The sequence below is a fragment of the Monopterus albus genome, unplaced genomic scaffold (genome assembly GCF_001952655.1).
Source record: "Monopterus albus unplaced genomic scaffold, M_albus_1.0 scaffold18.1, whole genome shotgun sequence".
NCBI lineage: Eukaryota > Metazoa > Chordata > Actinopteri > Synbranchiformes > Synbranchidae > Monopterus > Monopterus albus.
In genome coordinates this window covers 2,135,171-2,148,151 of record NW_018127898.1, presented here as the reverse complement: position 1 = coordinate 2,148,151, position 12,981 = coordinate 2,135,171, and the positions used below count along the sequence as shown (strand labels likewise).

General features: G+C 43.6%; 2 protein-coding genes across 10 annotated transcripts in view; one reads left to right on the top strand and one right to left on the bottom strand.

Moving 5' to 3' along the window:
• Window positions 1–501: 501 nt before the first annotated feature.
• On the top strand, window positions 502–3,020 carry myog (myogenin). Its single transcript, XM_020592886.1, has 3 exons — window positions 502–1,341; window positions 1,976–2,075; window positions 2,168–3,020. Exons 1-3 carry the CDS (start codon window positions 601–603, stop codon window positions 2,284–2,286), a joined length of 960 nt encoding a protein of 319 aa, XP_020448542.1. The 5' UTR covers window positions 502–600; the 3' UTR covers window positions 2,287–3,020.
• An 83-nt stretch (window positions 3,021–3,103) lies between these two features.
• ppfia4 (PTPRF interacting protein alpha 4) overlaps window positions 3,104–12,981 on the bottom strand; it is a 57,716-nt gene continuing 47,838 nt past the window's right edge. For 3 of the 9 annotated variants that reach the window (XM_020592876.1, XM_020592878.1, XM_020592883.1), the window contains 16 exons: window positions 12,333–12,561; window positions 12,197–12,232; window positions 11,990–12,111; window positions 11,347–11,459; window positions 11,196–11,277; window positions 11,003–11,084; window positions 10,640–10,840; window positions 10,067–10,129; window positions 9,362–9,388; window positions 8,454–8,629; window positions 8,146–8,243; window positions 7,394–7,569; window positions 6,726–6,794; window positions 6,450–6,636; window positions 6,195–6,292; window positions 3,105–4,598 (listed from right to left, as the gene is read on the bottom strand). In XM_020592876.1, coding sequence (XP_020448532.1) covers window positions 6,234–6,292; window positions 6,450–6,636; window positions 6,726–6,794; window positions 7,394–7,569; window positions 8,146–8,243; window positions 8,454–8,629; window positions 9,362–9,388; window positions 10,067–10,129; window positions 10,640–10,840; window positions 11,003–11,084; window positions 11,196–11,277; window positions 11,347–11,459; window positions 11,990–12,111; window positions 12,197–12,232; window positions 12,333–12,561 — 1,720 coding nt within the window. In that variant the 3' untranslated portion in view covers window positions 3,105–4,598; window positions 6,195–6,233. Of the gene's footprint in view, window positions 4,599–6,194; window positions 6,293–6,449; window positions 6,637–6,725; window positions 6,795–7,393; window positions 7,570–8,145; window positions 8,244–8,453; window positions 8,630–9,361; window positions 9,389–10,066; window positions 10,130–10,639; window positions 10,841–11,002; window positions 11,085–11,195; window positions 11,278–11,346; window positions 11,460–11,989; window positions 12,112–12,196; window positions 12,233–12,332; window positions 12,562–12,981 lie in introns of all 9 variants that reach the window. The other 6 variants (XM_020592877.1, XM_020592884.1, XM_020592879.1 and 3 more) reach the window with 5 other exon arrangements.

Here is a 12,981-nt window from a genome sequence, read left to right as displayed (position 1 = left end):
GATGGAAAGTAGGCACATATGAATGTGGTGATGTAACACTAAGACTCACCTACAATGGCGACCTACTGATCATTCTGAATCTTCAGTCACAACACATTACAAGTGTTTATCTGTGACCTAGTTTTGTGTAAACAAAAATCTATGGCCTCATTTCCTTCCCAAGAATTAAGGGTCAAAGAATTTGTTGTCATTGCATATCACTGGCTCCTAGTAGAAGTGACAGCTGTCTCCAGACTGTCCCTACTGTTTGGCCCCCTTTTCCTCCCCCGTGCCAGGGGTCTTCATGTATGGTGGCACGGAGGGAGACACGAGGCTGGGATTAGCTCATTACGAGGGACATCTTTGATCCAAGGTTATCTCTCCCATTTCCACGGCAACTTGATCATATCCTGGACTTTTAAGACACATGAGTGCACCAACCCTCACAGGGCACACACACACACACACACACACACACAAAAGGGCCTTAAAGCCCTAGAGAGCAGGGCCCAAAAGAAATGTGAAGTGTAGATGTGCAGCAACAGCTAAACGTCGTGTCAGGTTTCTGGGGGCTCGTGCTAAATTTAACCCTGTGATCCTGCAGCAGGCAGAGGGGTTTAAATGCCAGCCTGCAGTTGCTCCACACCAGTTGTTCTCCACACGTCTTCCACTCATCACAAACTCAAGCTAGGGACGAGAACAGGCACACACACTGACACTCCAACACACATGCTCCACGCGCTGCAACGAAGACCACAAAGAGTAGAGCAGTTCCAAGGGAACCAGGGATCTTTGTCCCCATACCTCCAGACCACAGCGTTGTCCAGTATGGAGCTTTTCGAGACCAACCCTTACTTCTTCCCTGACCAGCGCTTCTATGAAGGAGGGGACAATTACTTCCCCTCTCGTCTGCCTGGGGCGTATGACCAAACTGGGTACCAGGACAGGAACTCCATGATGGGCTTGTGTGGGAGTCTGTCTGGCGATGCTGGAGTCGGGGTCACAGGAACAGAGGACAAAGCCTCCCCGTCCAGCCTGTCACCTCACTCCGAGCTCCACTGCCCTGGCCAGTGCCTGCCCTGGGCCTGTAAACTATGCAAGAGGAAGACAGTGACCATGGACCGTCGGAGAGCGGCAACATTGAGGGAGAAGAGGCGTCTGAAGAAGGTGAATGAGGCCTTTGATGCTCTGAAGAGGAGCACCCTAATGAATCCCAACCAGAGGCTGCCCAAGGTGGAGATCTTGCGGAGCGCCATTCAATATATTGAAAGGCTGCAGGCCCTGGTGTCCTCCCTGAACCAGCAGGACACTGAGACAGGGCAGCAAGGACTGCACTACCGACCCAGTCCGGTCCAGCCCAGAGTGAGTAGGACACAATAGGGATGTGGAGAAGCAGATGGTCATATATTAAACACTGACAATAGAATCAATAGGCAAACAGAATGAACAGACAGCAAGCAGAGAAAGAGAAACTAGATCAGCATGAAAGTAAAAAAGCTCTACAATGTGTGACTCTGATTAACTGATTCACTCTAAAGCCTGCTTTGATTATTGTAGATACATTTTGATGTTTGAATTGACCAGATAAACTGGTCTGTTTGTCTGTGTACTTAGTCTGTGTCTTGTTATGTTCAGAGATTTTTAAAGTTAAAAGTTTCAATTTTTTTTTTTTTGGTCTATCTGAAGGGTTGAGACACCAAAAACAAACTGAGAAGAGAGGTGCAAAAATACAGCGAAAAATCCATTAACAGCTGTCACTGGCAAATAGTCTTGGTGTTGCAAGGTCTTTTATATAAAATGTATAACAGGCTACATATATAGAATATTATTGTCTTTTGCTGAGATTGGGCTCTTTGTGTAAATTTTGCATGCATTGGTGCTGTGTGTGGTTCACTACACTGGAGTGTGTGCTGTCTCTCTATGTGGGGCAGGGTGTGCCTGTCATAAGACAGAGTGACTGACAGCAACTTCTGTGTGTTCATCTCAATGGTAACAGGTGTCGTCGTCAAGCGAGCCCAGTTCGGGCAGCACCTGCTGCAGTAGCCCAGAGTGGAGCAGCACTCCAGAACAGTGCACTCAGAACTACAGCAGTGAGGGTGAGTACAGTTCATGCCCAGGCTCATTAGACTGCAGAAACAGATCAGTGCTCCCTCACACAGATACTGAGTGTGTGACTGGGTCTCTGCAGATCTCCTGAGCGTTGCGGATTCTCCAGAGCAGGGGAACATGCACGCCCTGACCTCCATTGTGGATGGCATCTCTGCAGCAGATGGAGTGGTGGCCTTTACTGTGGACATTCCCAAATAGACCCTCCACAAACATTGGACCCAGAGATGCGCACAAGGCCACAGACAAAGAGCAAAATGATATTTGACAGTGGAGGTTGATATGCAGTACCAAACTCCAGTTTAATTAATTTTTATCTCTACTGATCTAAGTGTTTCAACTTATGCTAAATTTTAAAATTTGTGATTGTAACTGTGGATCTATGGGTCTGCTGGTCAATTCCTCCTGTACACAGTGAGGCCTTATTCCCATTATTCCCTGTCTTATCCTGTGGTCCACACTTGCCTGTCAGATCCATGGGATCCTTGTCTAACTAGAAATCCAAAATGTTGCTGCATGAACCCAACACCTAGTTGCTAGAATTATATTTTGTTAGGCTTGTCTCCGTTTTGACAGAACCACAGAGGAATGACAAAACCTGATTGTTCGCTTTACTTAAGTTTTCCTCTTTTCGAAACCTTTCCCTGATCTTTCATTGTGTTTGTGTGTGTTTTTATGCTTTAAAAACATGAGTTTATTTGTGGGGCCAATATGTACCACAGCAGTTTTGACCAAGATCAGCTTAATTTAAACTGGTTATGAATGCTAGTGATGTAAATACGTTCCCTTTTTCTACAGAGTGGTTTTGCCATTTTATTTTTCATTTTTGTGCTAACTTATTTTTGACTTTTATAACTAAGATTGTTGTGTATTTGTAGATGTTCCAAAAAGTGATATTTTATGTCCAATTCTTGCAATAAAGATCATTTTCAATACATTGTTGTTTTTAACTAAAACAATATCAGTCATAACCTCAAAAAGAAGACAACACCAAAAATCTTTAAAAAACAGCTTTACTTATGTCTATATAGTGTCATAAATACAGTACACTTTTTTAAATTGCCAAATAATAAAATCTTGATTTGTCAGCATTGTTTCACACCTGGAATAAAGACACAGTACTCATAGCTGCCACATAGCACATTACACCTTTTAGACACCTCAGAAAAACTGTAAAATAAAAAATAAGATTGTACACTCATCCAGTACTTCACTTGTTCAGATACTGTGTTCTCATTGGATAAGGGATTGATCAGCCAAGAGTACTGACTGCTCACTGGCACATCTCCATGGCAACTAAACAGGAGGTGATGGGTCAAGATCCAACGAGTCCGTCACTTTGAGCAGTTTAATGTGGATATCATTGGCTGATGTTGAGCAGCAGTTTACAGTTTGGAGAGAAAAGTAAAGAATCAATAGACAGGAGCTACAATGTTCACACTACCCATCCACAGAGAAGAGTCATGGTCCCATGACTGGGGTCGGCCTTTCACACAGGTCCCTACAAGTCTCAAGCAGAGATACTCATTCGCTCACACATGCACGCTTCATATTAAAGGATTCTCTCTAATCTAGGCTACATAGTGTCATACAGAAGGCGAGAGAGGTGGAGAGAGGAGAGATAACAGCTACATAGTGTCAAAAGAGGAGGAGGAGGAAAGGAAAAGAACTGGAGAAGAGGAAAAGAGAGAAGTCTGAAATTGGACCCATGAACCTGTGAGGAGTCCTTGTAGAAACACATCCCCTCCTTAGTGCGTTCCTCCCACTAACACACACTTACAGCATACGGCAAAAGACACCCAGAGGCCCGACACAGAGAGGAAGAGAAAGAAAGAGCGAGAGAGAGAACAGTCACTATCGAATACAGGGCATTGGGTTTCATACAGCAATGATATTATATTGTTTTCCATATATATTTCCAATATATATATATTTCTATAAAAAACATAAGTCATCCATTTTATGTACAGAGACAACAAATGAGTAATACCTTGCATAACCGGTAGAAGGGCAATGTGCAGTGGGATCTGTCATTTATACAAGTATTCATCATTTCCAAGTCCAAATCCAAGACTGGTCACCATCCCTTTAAGTCTATTTTTTTCTAACACTAACCAAGTACTGTGTTTCTGAGGATGTGATTGGTTTGGACTTAGCTATGTTGAGACTATTAGAACCAGGACAAGAACCCACAGCTGAGACCAGGGGAACAGGAGCACAACACCACAACAACAAGGCTACAGGGAGCACTGGGTAAACAGGGAGAGACCGGGATGAGTCTCCTTTACAGCAGCGAGCGCAGCCAATGAGCACTCTCAAGAGTTCAAAGGTCAGAGTTGGCCTCTGTATTGCACGTGTCCGAAGGAGAAATGAGAGGTGAAAGGTGGGAGGTGAGGCTGGGCAACAAAGTGGTGGAGATCTCCCCTCAGTGACACCCAGGTCTCCCTCCTCAGATTTGGCATATCACTCTCAAAAGGCCGCAAGCATGTGTCCGTATAAGTAATGAGAATGCACTGAAAGAGGGAAGAAGGAGACAGGAAAGTGAGACAGGAAGAAGGAGAAAGATTGAACTTTTGCCTGCTACTTGGTTTTCCTTTGCCATGTAAATTTCCTAGCCTAAAATTTGTAAACGCCTGTATATGCATAGATGAAGTCCAGTATTAACTCTTCTTTTGTCAGCTCAGAAACATATCTGTTTCGTTAGCTTGCTAGATTTAGAAAACTAAAAGTATAAACCACAAAAGGCTCAAATTCTTCAAAAAAGTGAAGGGAGTTGAAAAGTTGGGTGACAATTCTTTGCTTTGAGCAGCACTTTTCACAATATGGGGGATATTTACTAAGCCTGTCATGAATCACTGTCAAATTTGCAAAAAATTACAGAATTTCAGTTTTTCAGTTTCGCATCAGATTTACCAACACCGATACTGTAAACGAGCACAGCTACAGCTGTGTTAATTTGAATACATCACCATTTAGGATCTGGTGCCTAAAGGCTGTATGTGTGGACCAAGAGGGAGTGTAGAAGAGAGTCTACATTTACAGTGACTGAACTTTAATATGGTTGAAGAAATCGACAAACATATTTCAGAGCTGCAGTCACAAAGTCTTCTGCCAGCCTTTTATTTTGACCAGTAAGTGAAACATGGTTTGACCTGAAAGCCTGTAACAGTCCCTCATGTTGTCCTCTGGTGAGTGACATGATTTCCAAACACCCTCTCCCATGTCAACCCTCTCAACACCCTCTCCCTTGTATTAAATCTCAGACTAAGAGCTGCCATGTTGACATTAGGGCCATAAATGTGACACCTGCTTTCTCCTGATGTTAAATTTCAGTTGCAATTCCCTCGGCTGCAGCGGGATAAATCAGGTGCTGAGGATATTTGAATGAATTCTTTCCTCCCTGATTGGGAACACCTTAAAAATAAATACTGCATTGCATTGCAGAGACCAGACATGCAAATTCCTGTGGTGACACTTTTTGCTTTTTTTCCGCTGCAAAACCCCACTGTGACTCCATAAATATGAACACATGCAATTTCACTGTTTAATGCCAAAAAATGAGCCTCAAATCCTTCGTAAATATGCCCATAAGTGTTGTCCCAACAGGGGAACTTTACAAGCCTTAACGTGGAGCTTCCCATGCTTGTAAGCTGATGGAACTTGAAGGACTTGATGTGGTTCTGCTTTGCTTTTCCACTATATTCTTCCACTGGTCGGTCACTGTTTACACGGGGGATGGGGATGCTCTCCTCACACACACACACACACACACAGCTGAGTAGAGCACATAATGCTCAATGTGTAGCCACACACTGTACTTGAAGCTAATACTTGAGACGTGACGACCCTCTCTCACCTCGTGTTCCTGGAACATGATTTAGTACTACCTCCTGAGGGATGCTGAAATTTAGCCCCAGGAGCCCCGTCTCTTGGAGAGCAGTGGAGTCACAAGCAAAACCCGGGAGAAGAGGTACAAGTTCTGTTATGTGGTTCCTACAGTTTAAGGCCTTATTGTTTACTGGCTAAAAGTTGGGCAATGCCAATTAAAAGTGCACCAACCTAAAATCTCACTCACATGTTCAGTAGTTTCAGGTAGTGTTTTAGCTTACCTGTTAGCATTAGCGCTCCTGTTAGTAAGCAGAGAGTAGTTAGCATGAATAGGTCCGCACAGCTGAGGGGTCGAGTCTTGGGGGCGCCGGGGGAGGAGCTTGACAGGATGTGGCACAGAGGGGTGTGAATACAGCAGGACAGAGATGACATGCAGTTAGTCAGTCAGTAGAAGCAGAGAGAATGGAAAGCACATAGCTACATGGAGAAAAATACATAGGCTAAAATAAAGCAGATTTTTTTGTAGTGTAACACACCTTCAGGCTGGAGCTGTTTCTTGGGCAGCAAATTCATCGAGGGTGGCATGGACATAGAGGGCATACGGAAGCCGGCAGGCAGCGTTTCCATAGAGCCCGCCATCATACCCAGCCCTGCCCCTCCCTCACGTGCCCGAAACCTCTTTCGCCAAGATGGAGAGCGTCGAAAAGACTTGTCATCCCCACTCTACAGACAAAGGGAGAAAAACAAGGTCAAACAATTTGCCCTTTTGCCACAATATTGTTTTTGATCAAAGCAGCAGCTTGAAGTGTCACCTCCTCTAGACGCCGGTCGGTCCCTAAGGCTAACAGGTTGTTGAACTCCCTCTCCAGGACCTGCCGTGCCTGAAAAACAGCACAGCCTCTGTGATCAGGGGACACAGTGAGTTAACCAACCATGATCAGAAATAAACAAGAACTGATGTTAACCATAAAATGAAAAACAATTCCTCTGAGAAACAGTAGTAACCTTTTTGTTGAACTGCCAAAAAAAAAATCACGTTAATATGAAACAGTTGGCAGGTAATCTGCAATGAAGCCTCTGACTGGTGAATTCTTTGGGAGAACAACCGAGCACCTTCAATCTGAGAACAACCAATACAGAATCTGAAGCAGTACTATATTATATTGCCAGGAAGAGAATGAAATTGCGACTGCACAAAAACCACTTTGTCAACAAAAAAACATTCATACAAAAAGCTCAACAACTGTGACTGTTGGAAGATGAACTGGTTCCAGAAAGGCCATAAAACTTGTAGTGAGCATATGGTCCTAATTAAGAAGTATTTAATGTGTGGAAATTGTGATAAAAATAAATATTATCGGTACAAATCTAGTGTTTTTAGCCAATATTCTACACAGATGCTTTATTTCATAATTCTTTAAGATTGCCCCAAGTCACTGCATGCTGAATGTAAATGGTTGTGTTTTCCTCTTATAACCACCTGTGTGTTCTGCATAGGGATCTGCAGGATAAGTGCTAGGCTGCTGTAATCGAAAGTCTCATCCAGAGCGATGAGCGCGCCGTGTACGCCACTTTCCAGCAGGTTGCCGCTATACTCCCTCAGACCAATGGTCTGGACCCAGTGGATCACCTGCTCGTTTGTCCACACTAATACATCTAAAGTAAAAGAGAGAAACAACTCTGGTTCATGGTACTGTGACCCAATGTCATATAGAGTATCAGCACATTATTATCAGCAATAAGAAGCAACTGAAAGAGAAGTAGAAAGTAGCAGAGAGATGAAGAGATAATAGTGTCACGCATAATACCAACTCACTGGCACACTCCCTTTGTTAATTTAAAGCACAGCTGTCAACCAGCTTTCCAAATTGGAACAGGCGGTGTGTGTGTGTGTAAACAGGGTAGCAGTCTGATTTGACACGACAGCTGAGTCAAGTTCATGTGCAGAGCTCAAGGTCAAAAGGGCGAGAAGACTGGCTAGATGTGTGTGTGCATCTACCACTCTTGGTACGTGGAGCTTTAAATCATCAGATTGAAGGCCTGCTTCAGCTGGCTTCTCAACAACGTAATGTGCAGCTGTTTCAATGCTCAGAGCAAATTAACAATATCAGTCAAAACCACAAGGTGGTACCCTGGTCTGATGATCTGTCTGCAAACTAGTGTTTGAACGTGTTTATATCTGTGTGCTTGCTTTTGCCAGTGTGTGTGTGTGTGTGTGTGTGTAAAGAGTACCTTTCATGTCGTGTTGGCTGTCCTCTCTCCTGCGGTCCAGGTCTTTCCTGTCATAATTGAGTCTCTTCAAGCACATAATCCCATATTGCAGACTAGCCCTGGTACACACACACACACATAAGCAGAACCAGAAACATAAACACCCACATGCACACACACAACCAGGGAACAAACAAGCTCACACAAATACACAGAAAGGAAAAGCACAGATGCATCATTAGTCTTCTCCTCTCCATTGCTGATCCAGTTAGCAGACGAAAGTAGAAGCTGATCAAACAGCAGCTAAGCTTAATGACATAGCTGCAGACCTATGGAAGCTGTCCACCATCTTGAGATGGCTCCTCAGGTCCTTCTTGGTGAGGTGGTCCAACATGCGCGCATCCACCAGACACTCCATGAAGTAAGAGCGGTATTGAGGCAGACCAAGGCTGGGCAGCCACTCGTTCCCTATCCATTCGTGATTCATGTCTCCATACGCCAGAGTCTATAGGAAGAGGAGTACATGATGTTACTCATTTGTGCAACAGAAAAAAAGACTGCTCTCTGTTTCAGGATTATATACAGGGTCGGAAAAGTACCCGTATTGCCCATGGCACTGATAGTGGAGGCGGGATACTTTTCCGTGGCCCACCATGAACTATAACCACAGGTGTTACTAACAACATTAACACTGCGCGTGGTGGCTCACTGTCATCAATGAACTGAGCCATTGTTAATGTTATTAGTTAGACCTGTGACTTTCCTGCTGTGACAAGTGGAAATGTTTACAGTGTTTTTAAATAACTTCTTTTGCTTAATTGTCAGTCTGAAAGGTTTAAACATGTTTGTAAACAAGATCTATTAAAATAACAAAAGCATAATATGTCCTACCATAAAAGACTAACCAAGGTAAAATTTTGACTAATTTACGTTGATTAATGCTGTCGCCTCATAGCAAGAAGGTTCTGGGTTCAAGCCCCAGCCAACCCGGGGTCTTTCTGTGCTGAGTTTGCATGTTCTCCCTGTGCCTGTGTGGGTTCTCTCCTGTGAGAGAAGGTGATTAGGATGCCTTTTTTGTATGTGTTAGTGTGTGTTCAGTGTGTGTTCAGACTATTGACTGTATATACTGTAAATACGGACGATTGAATCGCAGTGGCTTCACTTCTGGGAGCTGGCAGGCTGTCCATTTTTATATAGTCAGTCATTCAGACAGATGTTAGCAGATCTTTGACCTCACCTGTGCCCAGCTGCCCTCCTCATTCTCCTGAGTGGCGGCATGGTAGAGATAATACACAAGGTTATAGAGACAGAGGTATTCTGCACACATACACGCACAGTCATGCCTTAATATGGTTGTGAGGACATTCATTGACATTATGCATTCCCCAGCCCCTTACCCTAATCTTACCTATCACAACCAGATGCTTAATCTGAACCCTTATCCTAACACCTAGCCTAAACCTTATTCTAATCTGAACCCTGAAACTAAGTTTTAACACTCAAAAAGCCATTTGAGGTCGTGAGAACCTGCTAAAATGTCCTCACTGTGATGACATTGTGTAAAGAGGTTTCAGTCCCCACAGTATGAGTAATACCAGGCACACACTCACACTAACCAACAAAGCTAATTTTTGCTTCACAGCTAACCTCCAGTCATATCATTTACTGTACTTAACCATCAACACTCATTATTATTATTATCATTATTGGAACTTTTCATGGAAACACAGAACACATGACCGCAGGTTTCATCACTTGCATGCGACACCCACACATGAATACCAGCATGAGCACAAAAAATGCGTCAGCATGTGATGTAGTGTGTATTTAAAGGGGTCTTCTGGGAGAGGACATATGTGTGTCACGGTGGGGACAGTGGGAATGTGAGATAGTGTTTGGGTGGGGGAAAAATGGGGAGGGGGAGCACCCAGATGGTACTGACCGCTTTAGTGGAGGAAGCCAGGTTCTCCATCTCTTCATGAGTCACCCACACATTTCCGGACGACTGCTCAGAGGACGAAAACACACCCAAACGCACACATACACATACAAAAGCACGTATACACACGCAAAAACACACCAAAGAATGCATTTGCGTACATTTTCACACATACCGTCCCCCACGCACACACACACACACAGACAAAAAGTGTGTTGAGTGATGCCAAGGGAGGGAGTGTATTTCAGGCAGGTAGTCTGTAGCTATATCTGGCATTGTTTGTGAGTTGTTCTTCAATAGAACCCTGTGCAATTTATAGCAGCAGAAAAGGACAAGTCAACCTAGTCGATGGACGAAACCATCCTCTACTGTGGTCTAAACAGAAGAACAGGGAACAAAAGAGTATGGCACCATTGCCCCAGGGTGAAGAGTGCAGGTTAAGTATAGTGGTGTGGTGACGTTTTGTGTAGGGTAATGTGTTCATTTATTTGTCTCACTATTTGTGAATGCACATTCATTTGCATGAAGAAAGCAGTATATGTGTCATAGAGGTGTGCTGTATGTGGGGAGTATTACCGTTCTGGAGGTGAGAGGTGCAGAGGGGCTGGTGAGGGAGACCATCTCCTGGATGGCCAAGCGAAGTTTGAGTCGGTGCAGAGGGTTGCTGATGCCAATCTCCCTCTGGATCTCTGTATCTGACAAAGCTGACATGATAGCTCCGCTCTTCACATTAGCACGGCACGCTGCCACATACCATGCAGGCATACCGACCCACAGCTGGCGAGAGTCATCAAAATAGTCAACATCACCACCGTAAACTGTCAGATGGTGCAAATCAGGTTGTAATGGTCAGTCTGGTATTTGATTTCACTGTATTCCATTTTATAATAAATATAGCAACAGCCTGACATAAAAACTAAAAGCAGATAAGTGCAATACCTCTAGCCAGGAGACGACAGTAGGGCCATCCCACTGAGCAAATGGCAGACCTCTTTTCCTGGCATCTTCTAGAAGTTCGTGTCTAAATAGAGCATAGAAAAAGGCAGATGGAAAAGAGGACAATCAAAAAGAAAGCTTGATAAATGACTAAAATAATAGAAACAAAAAGTTAGATAAAGAAAAATGCTTTTACTTTTTCTTCATCCTACGGTCCCGCTCAGCTTGAGTGCCCAGTTTTCCAAGGGTCATAGTGTCACCGATCCCCATGTCAAAGTCTGAAATACAGCAAAACATTTATATTTCTGTAAATCCCACCCAATCCCACATGGAACCATGTAGCGTACCTGATAAGGCCGGTAGAAACTGTCCATCCCGACCCACTGTCTGGTCCATTCGACCCTTTTCCTTCTTCCCAAAGAATCGGCCAATAGATGACTTAATGCCTTTCTTCTGCTTGCTGCCATCAAACAAAACAGTGAGACAGGTTAGCAGGAAGAAATGAAATGTTCAGTCTGATATATCATTGTCAATTCTTACTTACATAGCCTAGTAATGGACTTTCAGGGTGTTACTCGGTTGATTTGTGGACCTTTAACATGTTCTGAAACGCTGTACAGTTATTTTTATTTCCTTAATTATGATTTTATGCAAAAATATGTGAATCTTTCTGGTGATACTTTCATAGTGGGTGGAAACATTACATCTAAATAAATCTGGTATGTTTTGTACCCATCCATACAGTGATCTACAGTATTTTACAGCAAAACCCCATTGTTTTGAAGAAGGTTTTGTATTTACTGGGGTACTGCGCACAGTGTAACTCAGAAGCTAACTGAGCTTTGTCTCTCTCAGTATCCTGGGTGAAACCTGTTTCCACTGTATGGTGAAGACCTGTGGCTTTGTTACAAAATTGACCTAACTGAACCTGTAGAGTTAGCGGAAGAGGTAAGAGGCTGGGAAAGAGCTTGTGTCTGTGTGTGTTTTTACCCTCGACCATCCTCTAGACTGCCTGTGAATTGAGCGAAATTGGTTTCCAGCCGTAAACTGCGGGGGGAGGAGGGAGGCGACAGCTCACACTTGATAGTAGCTTTATCCACTTCCACTGGAGACTGGAAGAGTCACAAAAGCAGCTGAGTCACAAAAGCCAGCCAGACAAAAAACGCAATGCAATATTACCTGTGTATGCAAACTTACTGCTACTTTCCTGCGGTGTTTCCTCAAATCGCTGGGCTATCACAAACAAAACACCAAACGTTATAAAAGAAGCAACGTAATTTTGTTTATGATCAACTCACTGCTGTTTGTGTGTGTGTGAGACAGATTGACTGACCAGAGTCATGATGCCTAGATGGTGGCTGGCGTTGCGTGCATGGTGTTTAGGTGTAGAGTGGCCACTGGTGGGTGGGGAGGTGGAGGATGCCAGGGACTGGGCGGTAGCTGAGGTGGGCAGGGCCCGGGGTCGAAGTGTCACGTTGAGTCCATCCATGCTGCCGCTGTTCACACGAGACTCAATCTCATCAGAGCGCAGGTCTGCTGATTCTCTCTCCACCTGTATCATCCTGCAGACATACACACATTTATCACCATAGTTTAATTAATATATACACCCTGTTATTCTGCTGTAATAAAGTAATTTATAAGCCATAACATATTTAGCTTTTTTTTTTTTATTGTTCTTTGGGTAGGCTTCAAACTTTGATCTCTTTATTTTCAGCAAATCTGAGAAATAATGGCTTTTTAAAAAATAGAATTCTGAAAAAACCAGTTCAAATTCCATTTAAAAACACAATCATCCTTAACTAGTTCAAAAATAAAAACACCATTTGAACAACAAAGATTGTATTATTTCAAGAGAGTCTGCCTCCTCTGCAGCATAATTGACAGCTATTTTGCATTTTCTCTCCAGAAGCATATTTTGAGGTGTCACAAGAGGGCCTTGATTACTGTAAACGGCAATAAACACTGTCCTCTTTCAGCAG